General features: G+C 36.4%; 1 protein-coding gene across 1 annotated transcript in view; it reads right to left on the minus strand.

Annotated features, from left to right (window-relative positions):
- Window positions 1–827: 827 nt before the first annotated feature.
- Window positions 828–23,160, minus strand: part of vwa5b1 (von Willebrand factor A domain containing 5B1) — a 51,314-nt gene continuing 28,981 nt past the window's right edge. Inside the window, 13 exon segments of the mRNA XM_058763472.1 lie at window positions 828–3,589; window positions 6,816–6,942; window positions 8,020–8,089; window positions 8,330–8,404; window positions 9,318–9,449; window positions 9,636–9,773; window positions 9,853–10,143; window positions 12,235–12,424; window positions 19,970–20,169; window positions 20,360–20,561; window positions 21,660–21,821; window positions 21,823–21,846; window positions 22,154–22,268. Coding sequence (XP_058619455.1) covers window positions 2,906–3,589; window positions 6,816–6,942; window positions 8,020–8,089; window positions 8,330–8,404; window positions 9,318–9,449; window positions 9,636–9,773; window positions 9,853–10,143; window positions 12,235–12,424; window positions 19,970–20,169; window positions 20,360–20,561; window positions 21,660–21,821; window positions 21,823–21,846; window positions 22,154–22,268 — 2,410 coding nt within the window. The 3' untranslated portion in view covers window positions 828–2,905.

Genomic DNA, 23,160 nt, shown 5'->3' on the forward strand with positions numbered 1-23,160 from the left:
TGGTATGCATTTCTGTCTGTTTTGAAGAATGTCTGTAACCACACAGCTTAAGTCTTAAGTCGCTGGGGTATATTTGTAGCAATAGCCAAAAATACATTGTACGGGTCAAAATGACCGATTTTTCTTTTATGCCAAAAATCATTAGGACATTAAGTAAAGATCATGTTCCATGAAGATATTTTGTAAATTTCCTACCGTAAATATATTAAAACTTAATTTTTGATTAGTAATATGCATTGCTAAGAACTTTAAAGGCGATTTTATCAATATTTAGATTTTTTTTTTTTTGCACCCTCAGACTCCAGATTTTCAAATAGTTGTATCTCGGCCAAATATTGTCCGATCCTAACAAACCAAATCTCAAAAAACGACCCTTATGACTGGTTTTGTGGTCCAGGGTCACTAATGTTTTTTTGTTCATGTTATGGAAGTCAATGGGACCTGATACCATTTGATACCAGCATTTTTCAAAATAACCAGTATTATTTTAATATCATTGAGATACTATTATAGCTTTTATTAATAGCATACAACATGAGGGTGAATAAATGATGACAGAATTGTAATTTTTGGCTTATTCCTTTAAATTGATAGAATTTGCTAGGTAGACTGCATTGTATCGTCATTACATATTGCATATTTGCATAAAACTCAGTCACTATTATTGACACCCCAAACCATCAATTCACACCAAAACTTCATGACGCCCAATAGTTTTGTGGGTGCAAATCACTGTCAGTGTGAATGGAGCCAGAATTCTCAGGATTTTATTGTTTTATATTTTTGTCCTATATAGTGGAAATAAAGAGACCCAATTTTTCATCCAGTTAACTTTATTACATGCAGTTACAGAGTCCAGCATTGCACTAGCAAGTACACATGACTTGAAGAGAATTTGACACTTAAGTACAAGGTACAACTGACTGACGTAATGCACTTTTCACAAACCAGCTGCCACCGTCACAAGAGCATAAGAGAGGTTGGATCTGAAAAGTACCTTGAGATGAAAGATCTTTCCACAAACCACTCATTTATCTACTTAGACAACAGTACTCAAGAGCAATACCTGAGGAGTAATACGTATGATAATAAAATAAACCAGTGCGATATACAGAGAGATACACTAGCTTCTGTATTTTCTCATTTTGGCAATTTTTTTAAACATATATTTACAGCCAATCTTTTAGAATTTTTCTGTACAATTTTTGAACTGACATCAACAAAGTACTATAATAATACATACACAGCGATAAATATAATCAGCAAAATGAAAAAAATAATCAATTGCGCATTGCAGTAACAGTACAACGTTCATATCAACAGTCCAGTTCTACGGGGTTAGGCACTTAAGACTGGAGAGCACTTACAGCAATCGAAAGTGTCGTTCAGCGATGATTTGACATCTTTTAGCGATCGTAAAGGCAAACGAATGTACATTGCATGATGTTATACATGTATCTGCATCTTATAAGTCACTGGATCCTCTGACAGCTAAAACAGCCTGTAATGCCACATATACAGTAGCAGTCAACCACGCCAACTAATGAACAAGTCACTATAAGGCTTCGTACGATTAATGTTTATGGTACAAAATCTTCCAAAGCAGCAACCAGACAGTTTATTAAACCATATGTACGTCATTATTTCAGAGACAAGATAAAAAACACAAAACAATCTTGCAAAGACATGCACATTTTTTGGGTGGTGTTTGGCCCGGAATATACTCTACGCAAATATGTGAACGCAAACACTTCTAGCTACAGCATGCTAACTCGATTTCACAGTTTCTGAAATGTGTTGATTTAGAATTCAACAAGTATGAGTTGCATTGTCAAGGTTGCCACAAGGGGTGCTATTGCACCTACAGTATTTACTCCCATTACTTCCTAGTTACTTCCAAATGAATAAAACAGTGATTGAATTAATGGTACAAATATTAAACAATAAAACAATATTCCCCCTCGATTACTGTAGTTTGTACGCAAGCCTGTTTCCACCTCAGAATGCAAAATTATAAATAGAATTGTGACTTTATTTCTTGTAATTGTACCTTTTTATTTTACAATTTTGACTTTTTTTTTTCGTAACTGAAACAATATCTGATCATTCTAACTTAATATCTCACAATTGCAACTTTGTTTCTCTTAACTTCAAATTAATATCTTGTAATGGTGCATTTTATCACACAATTGTGACTATTTCTTGTTGTCGCAACAGGGTTATTATCGTTAACTAAAACCTTTAAAAAAAATTTTGTTCATTGAAATAAAGCTAAAATAATAAAATAAAATAAAATAAAATAAAAATTTGATGTAAAACGTAAACTAAAGAAAAATTACAAGTTTCTTTGGCAACTAACAGGAATAAAAACACTAATTACTAATGGAATTAAAAATGGAAATAAAAATAAATTATACCTAAATAATTTACAAAAATGACTAAAACTAAAATGACTAAAAATTAAACAAAATGTAAAATTTAAATAAAAAAAATAAAACATGAAAAAAAATTAACAAATATAAAATCCTAATAAAAATTTTTAATAATACTGTATATAAATAATACTAAAATAACACTGAGTTGCATCTGTTTCAATTAGTTGCATCTAATTTTTTACTTTGTGTAATATTTTTTCAATAGGAGACAGATACAGTCTTTTACAGGTTTGTTACTGCTACAGTAATGCAAGAAATCAACTTACACATATACAATAGGAAGCCTGCAATACATTGGCATCTACGTACCTGTGCAGAGTATGTTTCTGGCCTTTGGACGGATGAAATACTGGCACGATTTCTATTCATAAAACTAAAACGATATCCACAGAATAAACATTAAAACAACTCAAGGCAAGTAAAACCCTCGTTTCGCATAGTTTGAATTTTCGTCCCTACCCTATCAGGCCTCACACACTGTTGGGGTTGTAGCAGAGCATGTTGAGCTGCAGGTTCTCGTCCCAGTGTCTGAGGATGATGAAGAGCTGATTGGCCGCAGCTTTGACCGACGCCAGGTCTCGGCCCTCTGGGACGATCTGTTCATCTAGCCACATGCTAGCCTTGGCGGCGATCAGCTCCCACTCGATGAAATAACTGGCCGAACTGTGTTCCAGCCAGGCCAGAGCAACTGCGGTCGCCCACACCATCCCCTCGGGGTCTTGCACGGCCCTTTGCAGGATCCCAGGCGAACCCGGCAGGGGCGTCTCCGCGATTTCAGATTCAGATCCCCGTCCACTGTCGTACAAAGAGTTGATAGGTGATGGCGGGGCTTCGGTCGACATCGATGAGAAGCCGCTCAACAGTGAGGGCTCGCCCTCCATCCGAGGGCTTCGGGCCTGGAATGAGGATGAAGATGTGCGGGACATCAACTCCTCATATTCAGAGTTCAAGTCTGAGTCTTTTGGAGGAGGCGAGGAGCCGTGGTGGACCTCCAGACTCTCGGAGCGCCGGGAGCCAGAGTGGGACACATGAGTAAGGCTAATTCTGTGGCTGGTGAAGGGCGACGTCCACTTCAGCTTGTCCATGGGCACGTTGATGGCGTCACACAAGGCACGGTCCAACATGAATGCCCCACAGGACAGCTGCAATAACACCTGCAACAGGAAGTAGAAGCCATATGTCTATTTAATCAGTGCTTAAACATATTATCAAGCTCAGAGACGGAACTTCAATGAGTCATTTAAGGTCTTTAGGCATTGTCAATTACATTAGCCTTAAAAATACGCTCTACTGATTTTGTTACGCCTCATCACCATTTACTTTGAGTAATTGCCATGACCCATATATTCTACTCAAATAGTACATCTCATTTAACCAGACTTAGCGATCATGGGATATTGATCTGTGCTTGTTAAATGTCAACAGATCTATTACTCACTATACGTAAAGAAGACTGCCTTTGTGTGCGGGGTGAGTATTGACCGGCTATTTATAGGTTATGAGGCGAGTGGATGCAATACACGCAATGACGTCATTACTAGTTGAAGTTTGTCAGGCATTTTGTTATGGTGGCCTTTTGAAGTCAACACGAAACTAATAATATATATACACATATATAAAACTACATATTTAATATTAATTTCTAAATATATAAATACACAATATTTACATATATTTGTATTGAAATTACTATTACTATATTACTATTATGTTCACAAGTCATTATATTAATATAAATTTCAAAATATATGAATATATATAAATTATATATATAATTTATATGTAGAATTTCTATATGTAAATAAATATATAAATACACAATATTTATATATTTGTATTGTAAATATATATATATATATATATATATATATATATATATATATAGTAATGTATCTTAACAAATCCTGTATATGATAATCCATGCATATAAATAATAGAAATTGTAATAACTTGCACCCTTGCAATTCTGTCAGAAAATGCAACACTTCTCTCAGGATATTGTACCAATTGCAAATGTTTTGGTATTCACGTGCTTATTGTTTTCGTTTTCACTGCAACAACAAAAAAACAGAGAAGAAAAGTCAAACTCGATAAAATTTCACACAGAACTCAAAAATGGACTGGACAAAATTATTGGCACCTTGTCAAAATTGTAAGAAATAATTGCTTTTCAAGCATGTGATGATCCTGTAATTTGTATTTAGACATACCTGTGGCAAGTAACAGGTGCGGGCAAGGTGCGAGAAAAGTTGACTCAACCTTTGTGTTGTGTGTCATGGAGAAAAGAAAGAAGTGTAAAGATTTGTCTGTGGATTTGAGAGAAAAAATTGTGGAAAAACATGGACAATCTCAAGTCCATCTCCAGAGATCTTAATGTTCCTGTGTCCACTGTGCGCAATATCATCAAGAGGTTTACAGCCAATGTCACTGTATCTAACCTCCCTGGATGTGGACGGAAGAGCAAAATTAATGAAAAATTACAACAAATGATTGTTTCGAATGGTGGATAAAGAACCCTGATTAACTTCCAAACAAATTCAAGCTGATCTCCAGACACAGGGTACAACAGTGTCAGCTCGCACTATCCGTCGCCATCTGAATGAAAAGGGACGCTATGGTAGGAGACCCAGGAGGACACCACTGCTGACACAAAGGCATAAAAAGCAAGACTGGAGTTTGCCAAAACTTATGTGACAAAGCCACAATCCTTCTGGGAGAATGTGCTGTGAACAGATGAGACAAAAGTAGAGCTTTTTTGGTAAAGGACCTCATGCCACTGTTAACAGAAAAAGAAATGAGGCCTTCAAAGAAAAGAACACAGTCCCTACAGTCAAACATGGTGGAGGTTTAAAGATGTTTTGGGGTTGCTTTGCTGCTTCTGGCACTGAATGCCTTGACTGTGTGAACAGTGTCATGAAATCTGATGATTACCAAAGAATTTTGGGGCGGAACATAGTGTCCAGTGTCAGAAAGTTGCGTCTCCACCAGAGGTCATGGGTCTTCCAGCAGGACAATGACCTGAAACACACTTCAAAAAGCACTCAGAAATGGTTCCAAACAAAGTGCTGGAGAGATCTGAAACGGCCAGCAATGAGTCCAGATCTGAATCCCATAGAACACCTGTGGAGAGATCTCAGAACAGCAGTTGGGAGAAGGCATCCTTCAAATCTGAATGACCTGGAGCAGTTTACAAAAGAAGAGTGGTCCCAAATTCCAGCAGAGAGGTGTAAGAAACTCATTCATGGTTACAGGAAGCGATTGATTTCAGTTATTTTTTCCGAAGGGGGTGCTACCAAATATTAAGTTAAGGGTGCCAATAATTTTGTCCAGTGCATTTTTGGGGTTCTGTGTGGAATTGTATCAGATTTGACTTTTCTTCTCTGTTTTTTTGTGTTGTTCCAATGCAAACAAAAAATAAAAATAAAAATGTGAGTACCAAAACATTTGCAATTGCAACAATTTTCTGAGAGAAGGGTTGCATTTTCTAACACAATTGCAAGGGTGCCAATATTTTTGGCCATGACTGTATATATATAAATAATGTTTATTCTGTGGATATCGTTTTATATTAGCATGTCACCGCAGGTGAGTGGAGGTCTCCCAGAGTATCCCCCACTTGTTAGGATAAGTGAGGAGATAGGGTGGTGGAGGGATGCTGGAAAACTGTAAAGGAACAGAGGTAAGTCTGTTGTGTATACAGCTCTTATCTTGTTAATTGGGTTGATTGATGACTTTGCTCCTCTCGTGTTAATTAGGTTAATTATCTGCTCGCTCTGAGAAAATACAATGCATGTCAAATCCGCATCAAGTTTAGCAGCTGCAGCTCTTAAAGTAATAGCAGCCAAACAACCTAATAACCCAGTTGCTGTGATGTCTGTTAATCAAAGGACAAAAGAAAAAAAGAGGAAATCAATAACTATTGTAGCTTTAAGGATTCATCTATATTCAACTTAGAATTTAGTGTATGATAACTTTATTCAGTTGCTGTATATTTCCTACTTGCTGGGCACTGGTAGCCAAATATGACATTTATTATAATGGGTTTATGTGAAGATTGTTTCAAGTTCACTTAAATTAGAAGTAGTTATTTTTTAAAGTCTAATAAATGTTAAACTTGATAGCTCTCAATTATACTCTGATGTTGAATGGCTATAGTGTGGTTAAATATTAGGAAAACAAGAACAATTTCCTAGAGACATCAGTAGTAATGTATTAATTTCCAAAATAATTTCTTTTTTTTTAATCGACTGACAGTACTAATATATATATATATATATATTATAAATAGGGGCAATTTCAATTTCATGTCGACTTCAAATGTATATTCTACTGAAACCACAGAGCATCAACATCCTGAAAGCAGAATATGGCGACAGAAACCAGAGGGATGTAGTCCTTGTTGTCATTTTCGTTCTCTGCCACCGAGTTGCTGATTTTGCTCTGCGACCGGCTCATGAAGCCCCTGGCGGCTTTCGTCAGGAGACGTGTCCTGCTCAGGCTCAGCTTGCTGGAGGCAAAAAGAAACAACACCTTTTACTCCAGTGCCTCACTGTCGTCATTAAATGCACAGACACGTCTAAAGTGCTTTTTCTAGGTGAAATCTGCCCCTTCACATTGTTTAATTTGCGAGGTGTGTACACATCCCTGAGAGCGCCGCTCCTCACGTTTTGGTCATTAGTTTGGCTGACATTTCAAGTGACAGCGAGAGGTAAAACTGTGAAAGAGATTCCAGACAAGAAAAGAAAGTGTTTATTTTGGTGTCTGGAGTACCATCTATCTTTTGTTTTAAATTTTGGTTTTATGCACTTAAAATATAGGAATTTGGATAGGATTAGGATTAGGATATAATCCAGGCCGGATTTGAACCAATTATCAAAGATTAATACATTACATAAACTATTTATTTGTATTATGTAAAAGAATTGGTGAATGTCCTAATTAATATTCATATTATTCATTAATATTCATGAGCTAAGTCTACAGTATTTGGTGATACATTATTCACCCTGCAGTTAATTTACCCTCTGCACATGTCAGTGTTTCTTAAAGCCAAGCGCTAATTAATCCTTTAATTTTCACAAGTCTTCAGGCTGGAGTATCCTTCACTTCATACATTCACTTAAACTCAAGAAGTTTAGACACATTTTTTTAAAAGGAAAATGCTAATAGCAAAACCTTTGACGTCAAGAGAGCAAACACTTGCCAGAAGATAACTGTCACATTGATTCATTTAATTGTAACAAAGCATTAAGTCCTTCGCAACAAAATATAACAACAAAATGATTAAAAATTGCCTGAAAACCTGCACAAATTTGTCGTATTGTCAGTCTAGGCATCTCCTGTCTTAAATTTTTTTTTAATCTGTCTTCTCTGAGAGTTGAACTCATTACATGCACCCAACAGACTACCAAAAGCAATCAAAATGCAAATTCGACTCATGATTTAAAACAATGGAGCAGGAGCGATGCAAACTGCTGAATTATTCATTTGTGTTCTGTGAATTACAGTGTTTTTAATAGTGTAACTTGATTTGTGGACGTTGTTTGCTCCCCCCCCCCATCTCATTCCCTCTATCTACACCCACCTGGCAGAGAAAAGGCTCTCGACTGATCTCTGCGAGTGGTCGGAGGTCACCGACGGACTCCTTTGAGAGGCTGAAAGAGAGAGCAGGTTGGTTTCTGATGATTTCTATGGATTTCTAATACACTGCACTCCCAAGGCAAAGAGCACTCAATAAACTCACCTGTGCTCCTATAGGTCAAATCTAATTAATGAATTCAGCAGCTACAAACTTGAGTGATTAATGCTGCTGTGTTTGTTTGACATGCTTGAACACCCGCAAGACTGTAATAACCAAAGTGACCAAGTGAATGCAGACAGTTAGAGAAAAGTACCTTCAGAAGAGCTACATCGTTCCCAGCTGGAGGATGAGGGTGTTTTGCAGGGGGATTGGGATGAATTGTCTACGTCTATAGAGCAAAGAAGCGTTTTAGGGTGCAGACACAAGTCCTTTTGACATCAGTTTGGAATGAAAGCGGTTATCTGAACTAGCATTAAGGAATCACATCCAAGTGCGTTTGTAAATGGGTCTGAGCTGAAGATTTTACAATAACATGCACTTTGGGCGTTTGTTTGGTCATAGCACCCCTGCTGGAGATTTTCGTAAAAGTAGTTTTACATTTATGTCAAAAGAACAGCATTTAATTGTAATAGAAATATTTTGTAACATTATAAATGTCTTTACTGTCACTTACTTTTGTCCAATTTAATGGATCCTTACTGAATAAAAATCAACATTTCATCAAACTGATATTGTATTGTCAGAATACTCAAAAGTTATCCCAAAGTTATGATGTTTTTGAGCATTTTTGTGACATTTAACCAGTGTCACTGTCAATTAATTGCTTGGGTGCCAACTGTCATTGCCACCCAATGCATTGAGTAGACCAAAGCATTGGAAAACTAAATCACTTCCTGTTTGGCATCCTCACCATCAAATATGTTAATGCATTTAGCAGTTTCATATATCAGAAGTCTTTAGTTTCAAGATTGTCTGACTCAAAGTCTAAAGACTGGTTGTTAGTTTTAAAATAAAATATTCAAACGTTGACCTGTTGGTGGCACTAGAGAGTTTAAAATTGGGTATGATAAAAGTTGAGACTCTCCTCAATAAGTGTGCCAAATTTCATAACTTTTTACCAAATGTTTCTAGGGACTGCCATAGACTCAAAGCCAGAAGAAATTAAAGAATAAGTGAAATCAAACCACGCATTAGTCTTTTTCATGCAATATCTAATAAGCAATAAGTCTTTTATGATCCATCAGTTTTTAACTCCACACTTGTAAACAAGTCAATCGTCAGTACTTTGTCATCAGTCTTACTGTAGCATAGTGCTGCATCATCTTGCCCAGTCAAACCTCCTGATTGCGAGCGACCCAGACCCACAGAGTAACCACGGTTCTTCCTGCTGCCGGAACGAGAACTGCAGTGCGAACTTCGTTTATGATCCTCCCCTGGAGATAAACAAATACACAAGGAGTCATTACAATAATCTAATTGTGTGCTTAAGCCAGGAGCGACTGCTTCATCTGTTTCCTTGTGCTCCTCCTTGTTTTCTTCTTGCTGAGAAGAGTGTCTTTGACGTAATGATTGCAACTGCCAGGCCTTGTGAGCTCAGATGAATTAGAAGAATGACCTACCGGGATGGCTGTACTCAATGCAGGTGGGTAAATATTCATTGCTGTCCAGATCGATAGGCACAAACGCTGTGTATTTGCTCAAGATGTTGCAGGCTTTGCTCGTGTGGATGGCGTAAAGCTGGTACCGTCTCCCAGAACCTACAAGAAATGACATAGAGGGATTTGGTCAGATATACAAGCAAGTTGGATGTTTTAATATTTGGTAATTCGACCTTACCATGCTCAATCTCACACTCTTTATCCACCATGTGTTCAAAGTCTTGAATAATGGAGAGTCCTGCCAGGTGATGGAAGGTTTCGTTCCACAGGTCCTCGTGAACTTTCTCCTCCCGCTCTCGGCCTTTCAGGAAAGGCTGGATGTCAAAGGCCACCTCCCATCTCATGGGCTTCCCGCACAGCAGCCCTGATATGACCGCTTTGCAATCTCCCTTTCCATGACTGGCCTTGAATTCTGGCGCATGAGGATCCTGGGGCGTTTCGACTTCGCAAAGCTGATGCGTGTAGCCATCTGTTTTGAAAACGCACAGAAGGTAAACATAATATTCAGAGTATTAACAGATGTAATTCCTGCAGAAAACATCAGAAACCTGTTGGCAAGTTAAAACTGCAAAAGTTTGATATTTTTGAAATCAACTAGTTGTTGGGTTGCTTAAAGGAACCCTGTATAACTAAGGTACAACAGATTTCATTGAGATGCCATTTTTAGGATATGTTCATGCTTTAAAAACAGCTAGAGGGGGCAAAAAAGCCTTAAAGGGATAGTTCACCCAAAAATGAAAATTCCGCCTTTAATTACTCACCCTCATGTCGTTCCAAACCTGTAAGACATTCGTTCATCTTTGGAACACAAATTAAGATATTTTTGATGAAATCTGAGAGCTTTCTGACACGGAACTACCATGTTCAAGGATCAAGATCAAGGTTTGTGAAAAAGTATTCTCGCAGCTGATGTCACATGGACTATTTTAACGATGTCTTTACTACCTTTCTGGGCCTTGAACGTGGTATTTGCGTTGCTGTCTATGGAGGGTCAGAAAGCTCTCGGATTTCATTAAAAATATCTTAATTTGTGTTCCGAAGATGAACGAAGTTCTTACGGTGAGGTTTGGAATGACATGAGGGTGAGTAATTAATGACAGAATTTTCATTTTTGGGTGAATACCCCTTTAATGATTTTAAAAATTAGTTTTGAAATTGCTTCAAACTTGACACGCTGTCTTAAAAGTGCAACTCTCATGGTGCCGAAAAAGAGTGAGATGTCTGAATCTGAGAATATGTAGTTTAATATGGTAACTGACAGGCAATTAGGTTGAAAATCTTTTTTATTGCACAAAACTATTAGCTGATAGTCGCCATAAAAACCGAGACCTACGGATTAAGTATAATGACAGGAAAATTGCTCACAGCAGGTGATTTGAAGTCTGTCATTCTTGAAATTTATTGTTGAATACTGTGGATTGGTTACATAAGCTGTGTTTTGATGGCGGTGCTTTAAAAGTTATGAATTGAGAGACTTTATAGTACATTAAACACCAGTATTAAATCAGTCTGCTCATTTAAAACCATATATAAATTTATTGGCAACTCATATCATCTTACAGTACAGTACCGTTCAAAATATTGGGGTCAGTATGATTTAAAAAAATATATATTTATTCAGTAAGGACACATTTAATTGATCAAAAATAAGTCATTTATAATGTCACAAAAGATTTCAAATAAATGCTGTTCTTTTGAACTTTGTATTCATCAAATAACCCTGAAAAAAAGTACAAAAAAGTAACAGTTTAGCACAACTGTTTTCAATACTGATAATAAAAAAAATGTTTCTTGAGCATCAGATCATCAAATTAGAATGATTTCTGAAGGATTGTGTGACACTGAAGAAAGACTGGAAAATTCAGCTTTGCATCACAGAAAAAAATTACATTTTAAAATATTTTAAAAACTGAAAACAAAATTTTACTGTATTTTTAATCAAATAAATACAGCCTCAAAAAACATTTTTTGAAAACATCAAGTTATCTTACCCACATTTTTTGACCATTGAATTTCCATGACTTTTCCATGACCTTTCCAGTCGAATTTAAAAATTTAAAAATTCCAATCTAAAAATTGTTTTATAGAGATCTCAGGAAAATTCAATGCATATACCAGGTTTGAATCCTTGGAGTTTAAACTTTTATACTTAGAAGTGTACAAATGTCAGTATGACCTTCAACAGCCAGACTGATATTATCACCGCTGGCTTGTGGAGTTTTTACTCCTCACAACACTCAACAACGAGTGATATCTAGCTGATAAAACATGTTTAGAGCAGTAAGAAATCTGAAAAATTCATATTCACTACTCAATTTTTTTTATATATAAAGATTTTATAACTACAGGTGATTAGCAGATTCAAGAGTAGTTTCTCAGTCAGCGCTCAGTGTATAATGTTAAGTGCCTTTACACCCATACTGTGCAGCTGATTATGGGTATTTAAATTACAGTGTTTAAAGCAAGCTTAACTCTGAGCCCAAGCAGCGCTAAGATTATTATGCATCAGAAATGTCAATGTCTTTCTTCTCATATTTGAGGACTGTAGTGAAGGACCAACCTGCATCGCCGGTGCTGCCTAACGAAGGGCTGTCAGTTGAGGACCTGGAGCCGTCTTCCACGACTGGGCCGGAATGGGTCTGCTCCACCTTAGACTCCCCCTGGAGACCCTCTGGTTGCTGCACTGGAGGTTTGTGAGCAGTTATGGGACGTCCTCTTGAGGATGTGGCACACAGGCTGGCCAACTGTGGCTGATGGAGAAACGAGCAACAGTTCATTTGTCCTTCTGCTCACTCTGCAATGCCACTGTACTTCAATTACCTAGTCCAAAATGGCGCATTTGATGTATCTTCTAATATTGAATATTTAATTGTTTTTGCATTTTAAAAAATTATTTTTAAGATTTGGATCATCATCTAACTCAGGCACAGTTTTAGATTATGGCAAATATTTATCTTTTAAGAGCACTCAAATGTCTCTTGAAACCTGCTTTCCCTTTATTTATCACTCATAACATAATTATAAATATAGGCATATTAAATATTATGCTACATATTTTGAATGATTTAATATGCCTAATTTGCATATATTTAAAATTATTTAAAAATAAAACTATAAACAGTTTCATTATAATATTAAAATGCAAATGTTAGTTCAATGTTAACATTTAAATTATATTTAAAAATAAATAAATAAATTCAAATATAAAAATGTAAATGTTATTATTTAAATATGTTATATACTATAATATACACTACCGGCCAAAAATTTTGAATATTTAAGATTTTTTAAATGTTTTTGAAAGAAGTCTCTTTTGCTCTGCAAGGTTCCAATTATTAAAATACAGTAAAAACAGTATTATTTTGAAATATCACTGCAATTTTAAAGTGCTGTTTACTATTTAAATATATTTTAAAATGTAATATATTTGAAAAAAATCATTACTTCAGTCTTCAATGTCACACGATTCTTCAGAAATCAAAAATAAATAAATAAAATAAAAATCATTCCAAACATTTGACTAGTAGTAAATATTTTGAAACATTACTGAAAGAAATTTACATTTAAAAATAATTACATTAATAAAAAAATCTATATACATTAAATATAAAAATAAAATATTAAAACATACAAATTAATAATGTTATTATTCTGACTTATAATTTTTAGGACAGTTATAAATGTTTATTGCTTGTTTCCTGAACTAAAGAACAATCACAATGCCACAGTAATGGAACTAATGCTAACAAGTCTGAATGTGTTTCTGATTCTGTGTCTGTACATATCATGCAGGTTTCCTATTGTACTTTCCAGCATGAAGGCAACATGAATGGAAATCTAATTTATTCCACCTCATGTAGAGGGAGTTTATGAACACAATGATTCTTTGAGTTGGCGTAACCATGCCAGCTCCTACAGCCATGGCTCTCTGTTCACTTGGGTTTAATGGCAATTTGGTTCATGAAAAATTGATGCCTGCTGAAGAGCTAATAAGGACCATTAAAGTCATTATTGCATGCATTGAGGGGAAATCAAGGACTCTTGTTATTGCCGTAGCTAATCTGTAATATTTCTCACTCCCTTTTTGATAAGATTTCCACGGGCAATTGCTTGCAGTACCGAGTGTTGCCCGGACTATTGATATCTTCTCTCCTTTCAAAGAGCGTGACATTGGAAATTTTATCGTGGCCATCAAGGGTTTTGTCACAGTTGTCAGAACTAATTGTGTCCTGGACGATGAACGTAAGTGTCTGGATGTTCAGTATGTCTCTTGGCAGGGTGTCAGCAATGCAGAACTATCACTGAACTCATTGAATTCGAGAAACAATGTCATGAAATAGGAGTGATAAATACAGGATGTGTCATTATTTTGTCAACCAGCATTGCTGAGGAATGAGCAATTACTCAAAAAATTACTTTAAAAAAAATCTTATTAAATGATATTTAAATAATAAATATTTTTAGATTATTATTTAAATATGTTACTTTTTAAATAATAGTATTTGGATACTAAATAATAATATTTTGAAGACCAGTTTAACTCAAGTTTTTAGGTAACCTGATAAAAATGTTACGGGAAACTAAAATGTTGAGGAGTGTGATTACTAACATGAAAACATATTGCTTATTAAATAATATTTAAATAAATATTTAATATCATTTATAAACACACACACACACACACACACACACACACACACATATATGTACAGGTGCATCTCAATAAATTAGAATGTCGTGGAAAAGTTCATTTATTTCAGTAATTCAACTCAAATTGTGAAACTCGTGTATTAAATAAATTCAATGCACACAGACTGAAGTAGTTTAAGTCTTTGGTTCTTTTAATTGTGATGGCTCACAATTTTGGCTCACATTTAACAAAAACCCACCAATTCACTATCTCAACAAATTAGAATACTTCATAAGACCAATAAAAAAAACATTTTTAGTGAATTGTTGCCCTTCTGGAAAGTATGTTCATTTACTGTATATGTACTCGATACTTGGTAGGGGCTCGTTTTGCTTTAATTACTGCCCCTTTTCGGCGTGGCATGGAGGTGATCAGTTTGTGGCACTGCTGAGGTCTCTTGTTTCTCATTTTCTCTAGATTCTCTATGAGGTTCAGGTCTGGTGAGTTTGCTGGCCAGTCAAGCACACCAACACCATGGTCATTTAACCAACTTTTGGTGCTTTTGGCAGTGTGGGCAGGCGCCAAATCCTGATGGAAAATGAAATCAGCATCTTTAAAAAGCTGGTCAGCAGAAGGAAGCATGAAATGCTCCAAAATTTCTTGGTAAACGGGTGCAGTGACTTTGGTTTTCAAAAAACACAATGGACCAACACCAGCAGATGACATTGCACCCCAAATCATCACAGACTGTGGAAACTTAACACTGGACTTCAAGCAACTTGGGCTATGAACTTCTCCACCCTTCCTCCAGACTCTAGGACCTTGGTTTCCAAATGAAATACAAAACTTGCTCTCATCTGGAAGGAGGACTTTGGACTACTGGGCAACAGTCCAGTTCTTCTTCTCCTTAGCCCAGGTTAGATGCCTCTGACGTTGTCTGTAGTTCAGGAGAGGACAACTGTAGCCAAATTCCTTGACACGTCTGTGTGTGGTGGCTCTTGATGCCTTGACCCCAGCCTCAGTCCATTCCTTGTGAAGTTCACCCAAATTCTTGAATCGATTTTGCTTGACAATCCTCATAAGGCTGCGGTTCTCTCGGTTGGTTGTGCATCTTTTTCTTCCACACTTTTTCCTTCCACTCAACTTTCTGTTAGCATGCTTGGATACAACACTCTGTGGACCATTTTGAAGGCTTTGCAGGTGTTTTGAGTTGATTAGCTGATTGGCATGTCACCATATTCTAATTTGTTGAGATAGTGAATTGGTGGGGTTTACAATTAAAAGAACCAAAGACTTAAACTTCAGTCTGTGTGCACTGAATTTATTTAATACACAAGTTTCACAATTTGAGTTGAATTACTGAAATAAACTAACTTTTCCACGACATTCTAATTTATTGAGATGCACCTGTATATGTAGGCTACGTATGTATGTATGTGTGTATATATATATATATATATATATATATATATATATATATATATATTTGTTTACATAATATATGTGTGAGTACTGTGTATATTTATTATGTATATATAAATACACATACATGCATGTATATATTTATATATAATATAAATTATATGAATATAAATATATACATGTAAATAATAGGTGGCATGGTACACAGATGTCACGGTTCGGTACGTACCTCGGTTCGGGGTCACGGTTCAGGTTGGATTTGTGCCGAATGAGAGAGGTAGGATTCTCGAGCACAAAGCTCCTTTTCGCAAACAGTTGAGTGTGCAAGCCTTTAAAGTATACTCCCTTGTCAGTCTATGTGAGAGACGCGTTCAGAATCAGCACATGAGGCCCTTTCGCACCGCAGGAACCTTTTCATAGTACCCGAACTAATTGTGGAACTACCCACTTTTGTCACTGTGTAGGGGGCTTTGTTTTCAAGTGCGCAACTCATGGCATTCGCTGTTCTTCTGCTGGTGGTTATCCAACAGTGCTGCATTACTGCGGGCGCTTCTGGATTGAGGGTGAATTGCCTGTATTTGTCGTAAGGCCTCATGCACCGAACCGAGAAGCCCGTACTGTGATGGTTCAGTACGAATACATGTACCGTGCCACTCCTACTAAATAATAAATATATGTAAATATTTTCAAAATATATATTGTATGTGTGTGTATTTGTATAACATAATAAATATATACAGTACACACACATATATTATGTAACACGCACACACTGTAATGATGCACTACTGTGCTGGAGCGTGGAGTGAGGAAACGAGGAGTTGTAGGAAAATTCACAAATCTTTAATCTTCCAATACGGGGAATCACAGGGCAGGTAGGCACACACATAGCACATTGACAAACAATACCGGACAGGGAAAAAATTCAAGACACAGGGCTTTTATAATAAACATAAAGAGGGGACTAAAGGGACACACCTGGAATCAAATCAAACTAAACGAGGACAGGAAACAGGAAAAACCAAATAAGGGCAAACAGGAACACACACGTGACACACACACACACATACATAAATACACTGAACAAAATTATAAATGCAACACTTTTGTTTTTGCCCCCATTTTTCATGAGCTGAACTCTGTACAATGAACTTTCTATGTACACAAAAGGCCTATTTCTCCCAAATGTTGTTCACAAATCTGTCTAAATCTGTGTTAGTGAGCACTTCTCCTTTGCCAAGATAATCCATCCACCTCACAGGTGTGGCATATCAAGATGCTGATTAGACAGCATGATTATTGCACAGGTGTGCCCACAATAAAAGGCCACTCTAAAATGTGCAGTTTTATCACACAGCACAATGCCACAGATGTCGCAAGTTTTGAGGGAGCGTGCAATTGGCATGCTGACTGCAGGAATGTCCACCAGAGCTGTTGCCCGTGAACTGAATGTTAATTTCTCTACCATAAGCCGTCTCCAAAGGCATTTCAGAGAATTTGGCAGTACATCCAACCGGCCTCACAACCGCAGCCCACATGTAACCAAACCAGCCCAGGACCTCCACTTCCAGCATCTTCACCTCCAAGATCATCTGAGACCAGCCACCCAGACAGCTGCTGCAACAAACGGTTTGCATAACCAAAGAATTTCTGCACAAACTGTCAGAAATCGTCTCAGGAAGCTCATCTGCATGCTCGTCGTCCTCATCGGGGTCTTGACCTGACTGCAGTTCGTCGTCGTAACCGACTTGAGTGGGCAAATGCTCACGTTCGATGGCGTCTGGCACTTTGGAGAGGTGTTCTCTTCATGGATGAATCCCGGTTTTCACTGTACAGGGCAGATCGCAGACCTGGTGAGCGGTTTGCTGATGTCAACGTTGTGGATCGAGTGGCCCATGGTGGCGGTGGGGTTATGGTATGGGCAGGCGTATGTTATGGACAACGAACACAGGTGCATTTTATTGATGGCATTTTGAATGCACAGAGATACCGTGACGAGATCCTGAGGCCCATTGTTGTGCCATTCATCCACGACCATCACCTCATGTTGCAGCATGATAATGCACGGCCCCATGTTGCAAGGATCTGTACACAATTCCTTGAAGCTGAAAACATCCCAGTTCTTGCATGGCCAGCATACTCACCGGACATGTCACCCATTGACCATGTTTGGTATGCTCTGGATCGGCGTATGCAACAGTGTGTTCTAGGTCCTGCCAATATCCAGCTTCGCACAGCCATTGAAGAGGAGTGGACCAACATTCCACAGGCCACAATCAACAACCTGATCAACTCTATGCGAAGGAGATGTGTTGCACTGCGTGAGGCAAATGGTGGTCACACCAGATACTGACTGGTTTTCGGACCAGTATATATATTATTTGTTTTGAATAAACCCAATTTAACTCATGTTACATTTTACAACTCAAACACATTGTAGGTAACCTGACAAAAATATTACAGGTTATTACAGTAAATATTAAAATGCTGAGCAATGCAATTACTAAACAGAGAGCTAGAAATGTACTGTAGTCTATTAGGAAAGCCTCCTTAAGTCTTCTCAGGAGGCCTGTTGTGAATGTAGAGGGTTTCCTCGGCCATTCAGCTCAACTACAATGCATGAAATGAGTATGTCCATCATTATCAGTCACAAAGGATGCACACCTCTCCGTTGTGGTCTTGATTACATCCTAATTTATCTGTAGGTCAGGGATATTTTTGGCCTCATTATTTCAGCCCTGTTCAAACACTGGCACGTCTTTTGTGATGGCCAACAACCTTTTTTTCTCCCACTGGACTCCAAAGGTGTATTTATATTGTATTTATAGGTGTATGTATTTATAAGTGCATGAGTGCGCATCACAAAAGTCCAACTGAAAACATATTTCCTTTATGCACATTCTTCCATTGCTTAATCGTCCAGGGAACTGTAATTCATCTTCCGCTGGCTGTGTGATTTAAACTCTATTTATGTGCATGTGGCGGTAAGAAGATTGAATTAAATTCTCATCACAGAGCTCAGAAATGAGTTCAAATAACCCTTTGGAACAAACAGATAAATCCATGCAGCTCTTCTCATAGCAGATGCTTGGGCTAGCAGATGGCACGGCAAAGGCTGCCTACAGATATTTCTTCTGAAGAAAACAACTACCTCCTAAATAGAAGCCGTCTGCTTTGTGTCAACACACATGGACAAAGGGGATTACAGATACAAATGTTTACTGATTATTTGTAAGTTATGACGTTTATTGCTTACTCAGGATATGTATTTTAAGATATTATCATTCAGAAAAATGACACATTTATGTTTATGAATCACTATTCTAGTGAATAATTCTGCAAGGTTTTCTCTCTTGTATGTGGTATTGGGTAATGCAGTTCATTATAGTGAAGTGCTTCGTCCTAAATTATTCTCTCTCTTTTATATTGGGAAATCTGATTCATTCTAGTGAATCGGTTCATTCTGAACAGTTCTCTCTCCTATATGTCTTACTGGGAAATCTGATTAATTCAAATGAATCAGTTAATCTTAAACAGTTTTCTCTGTATGTAGTGTTGGTAAATCCAATTCATTTTAGTGAATCAGTTCATGTTAAATGGTTCTTTGTCTTTCATACTGTATGTAGTGTTGAGAAATCTGCTTCATTCTAGTGAATCAGTTCATCCTAAATGGTTCTTTCTCTTTCATACTGTATATATATATTGTTGGTAAATCTGATTCCTTCTAGTGAACCAGTTCATCCTAAATGGTTCTTTCTCTTTCATACTGTATATATATATTGTTGGTAAATCTGATTCCTTCTAGTGAATCGGTTCATCCTAAATGGTCCTATTTCAAATGTAGCTTAGGAAAGTCTGATTCATTCCAGTCAAATTGTTTGTTTAGAAGAGAAATTTACCTGTTCAAGTTTGATACTGTCACCCTAATTGAGTGTTCATTAGTACAAAACCCCACACTGCAAATATCAGCTCTGATTAAATTAGATAGTATAATTTTAAATAATCTATGTAGCTCCAATGTACTTAATTACTTTTTGTTTGTAGCTTGTAGTGTACTGTAGTTTAACAACTTCAAATTATGTTAAAATTTCAACGCAGTCTGAAGCTCAAAGTAGGTTCTCCAATGCTAATGGCTATTGACAATTTTCAGACACATTTTGCAATGCAATGATGCACAAAACAACTTCTATATTCACATACTTGTGTAGCACATTTCGAGCCTTATGGTTTTGCGTTTACTAACCTGGTAGTCCATTTTCCACTGAGCTCCGTGGTCAGGATGTGTCTGTCCTATGAGTTCCTGGACTTTTGCTCTTCTAAGAGGGTTTTTGCCCACCACCGAGCTGGGGTCACTGGGGGTGTAGGCCTTCTTCATCGGGTTGTAATCTACAATCTGATTGGTGCTGTAAGCACGTCTTCGCGGAGAGGTGGCTATGTCAGTTCCTGTGTAAAAAAAGAAAAGAAAAGAGTTTGTCTCATTTTCTCTTTAACTTTTTCTCAATTTATCTTAATGTTTGCTGACTTCATGAAGGAACCTATCAGGAGACATCAGGAAAAGTTCATCCAAAAATGAAAATTATGTATCTTGTACTTTTTAAAATACACGTTTACCCTGTATAGAGCTGCACTTTACCCATAATGTCTTGCTCCGTGGTGATAGGACTGCTCACAGACATGGTCTCCTGGCAACCGTCAAATAGCGAGCCGACTTGATTGTCCCTGTGCGGCCCCTGACCGTCAGAGGAAACCTTCCCAGCATCCTCCTCTTGAGAGTGATAGAACACTGAACTGGCCGACTCGTTGGAGCGCATCATGCTGTACCGCCTCCGTTTGTCCTGTTACAGCAGAGAAAAGACGTCTGAGAGCTTTTTGTTTTGCTCTAAAATCTATATTTGCATTAACAAAAATAATATACTAAAATATAATACCTATTATATAAAAGCCTATATTTTCATATATGTGATATTGTAATACATCAAAATGTAGTATTTTCAGATGATGCATTGTTGTGTTTTTAGTATATATATATATATATATATATATATATATGTGTGTGTGTGTGTGTGTGTGTGTGTGTGTGTGTGTGTGTGAGACATTGAAATACAAACACATCAAAATACAATATATTTTCAAATAATAACAATATTATGCAAATAATAATAATTTGTGTATATTTGATGTAATTATAAAATACAGTAAATGTGAAAACAGCAATTATAATAATAATAATAATAATAATATAAATAGTAGTACAGAAATATAGTAAAATAATTCCAGATTAATCATTGTTGTTTTTATTTGATATTACAGTATAAGAAGATACTGCATGATAACAGCAACATTATCTACCTAAATAATATTAATAATACAACAAAATTACATATTCATAACTAATAATTAATACATTGTAATACAATATATTTTAAATATAACAATATCATCTAAATAATAATAATAATAATAAGTGTACTGTATATTTGATGTAATATTAAAATACAGTACATTTGAAAACAGTAACTATCATAATAATATTAATTATTATTTTATTGTTGTTAATATAAATAGTAGTATAAAATAGTATAATAATTACAGATTAACTATTATTGTTTTTATTTGATATGATAAGAAAATACAGTATATTTTCAAATAACTAATCTATCTAAATAATAATAATATAACAAAATAATTGCATATTCATAACTAATAATTCATGAATTTACAAAATATATTATTATATATTTATAAATAATAATACATTATTATTATTATTATCATTAACAAAATACAGTATAATTTAAAATAACTATTTAAATAATACTAATGCTATTATAACACTACTACTAGTAATAATTATCAGTATTAATATTATTGTATATAAATAATATAAAATATAGTACAATAATTGTAGATGGATGGATGGATGGATGACTCACTGATTTGGGGTTGGAGTGATATCTGGAGGTGTCACAGATCACGCTGTATCCAATCAGCCGGTCACCAGGGAACAGACAGGTCGCTCCGACCGGAGAGAGCAGGATCTCCTTTGTCTCTGGATACAGCCACTCAATGGAGATGTCAGTCAGGACTGATGTCATTGGACTTCTTCAGCGACTTAATCATCTGCCAAAGACACAAATAACCGCCAGGTCTAACACTTATCTAGTGTTTCAGTAAGCGAGCACAGTCTATAGAAATCAAACTATATAGATGCTAATATTAAACACCAGAGAGAGAAGGAAAAAACATTAAATGTGCTGTCAGCTATGATTATTATCCTAACTTATGTTTGACTAAACAAAACGACTTGTTAATTGCTAATACATTTGGACACTCCACAATTTACATGGCTGCTGTAATTGCTTTGCAGTGGCATTCAAAATAGCAGGTTGTTGCGTTGGAAGATAAACATGTCAGAGGAAATGAGGACCTTCGGCTGCAGTCGTTCTCCTTCGGCCAGGAAATCAGCTGTGCCTCTGGAAACAGCGGCCAGTCCTAAAACCAGCCTCCTGCACGCACCCTGGCCTATCCCGAATGTGTAACACCTGCCATGATGCAAATACACACACACACACACACACACACACAGACACGACAGGTGCGGTGAGTCTGTGAAAACATCAGAAGAGCATCACATTATGAAGAAACTGCACCTCTACTGGATGACGCTCTGCCAGACAATATCACTTTAATTCTCTGAACTTTATTGCTGAATTTTATTAATTCTGGGATTGGCAAGCGTGCTGTCAGAAAGCCAGTAAGGAACATACAGTATTCATATTGTTTATCTGAATAATAAGCATCAAATCTTCTTCAGCAACTAACATAGATTGTGCAACTCTCTGTCTCACAGCCTAGTGAGCTTGCTGTCTGCTGCCTACAGCTGCCTTCTAAGGAAGCATCCGTAATGAAACAGACTGATTAGGAATGCTCTAGATAGACTGCAACTGCATACGGCACACAAATAGCAGTCTTCAACAGAGACTTACAGCTGAAAAACTGATTAAACCAGCTTAAACTGGTCTTACTGGGTTAAGCCGGTAGACCAAGCTGAATGACCAAACGCCTACTAAAACCTGCAAATAGACCAACAAACCAACTTAGTTGGTTAGCAAGCGAACTGATTCTAATACAGTTTCACTTTAGGATGTTGCTAAGCTAGTAACACAATATTACAGCACAATATAAAATACATGAATAAAAAACTAAAATACCACATCGACAATATTGGGTACAATAGTATTTTTCATTAGCCTTTTAAATATACATCAATGAAACTAAAATACTACATACCAGAATTGGGTACAATAGTGCATTTTTCCTTAGATATTTTTTTTTTATATAAATTTATTTCCCCCCCTATTTTTCTTCATAATGAGCTATATATAAGTAAATATATAACAAATGTAAAAATAAATACTAAAATAAAATACTACA

Source organism: Onychostoma macrolepis, chromosome 23 (genome assembly GCF_012432095.1).
Source record: "Onychostoma macrolepis isolate SWU-2019 chromosome 23, ASM1243209v1, whole genome shotgun sequence".
NCBI lineage: Eukaryota > Metazoa > Chordata > Actinopteri > Cypriniformes > Cyprinidae > Onychostoma > Onychostoma macrolepis.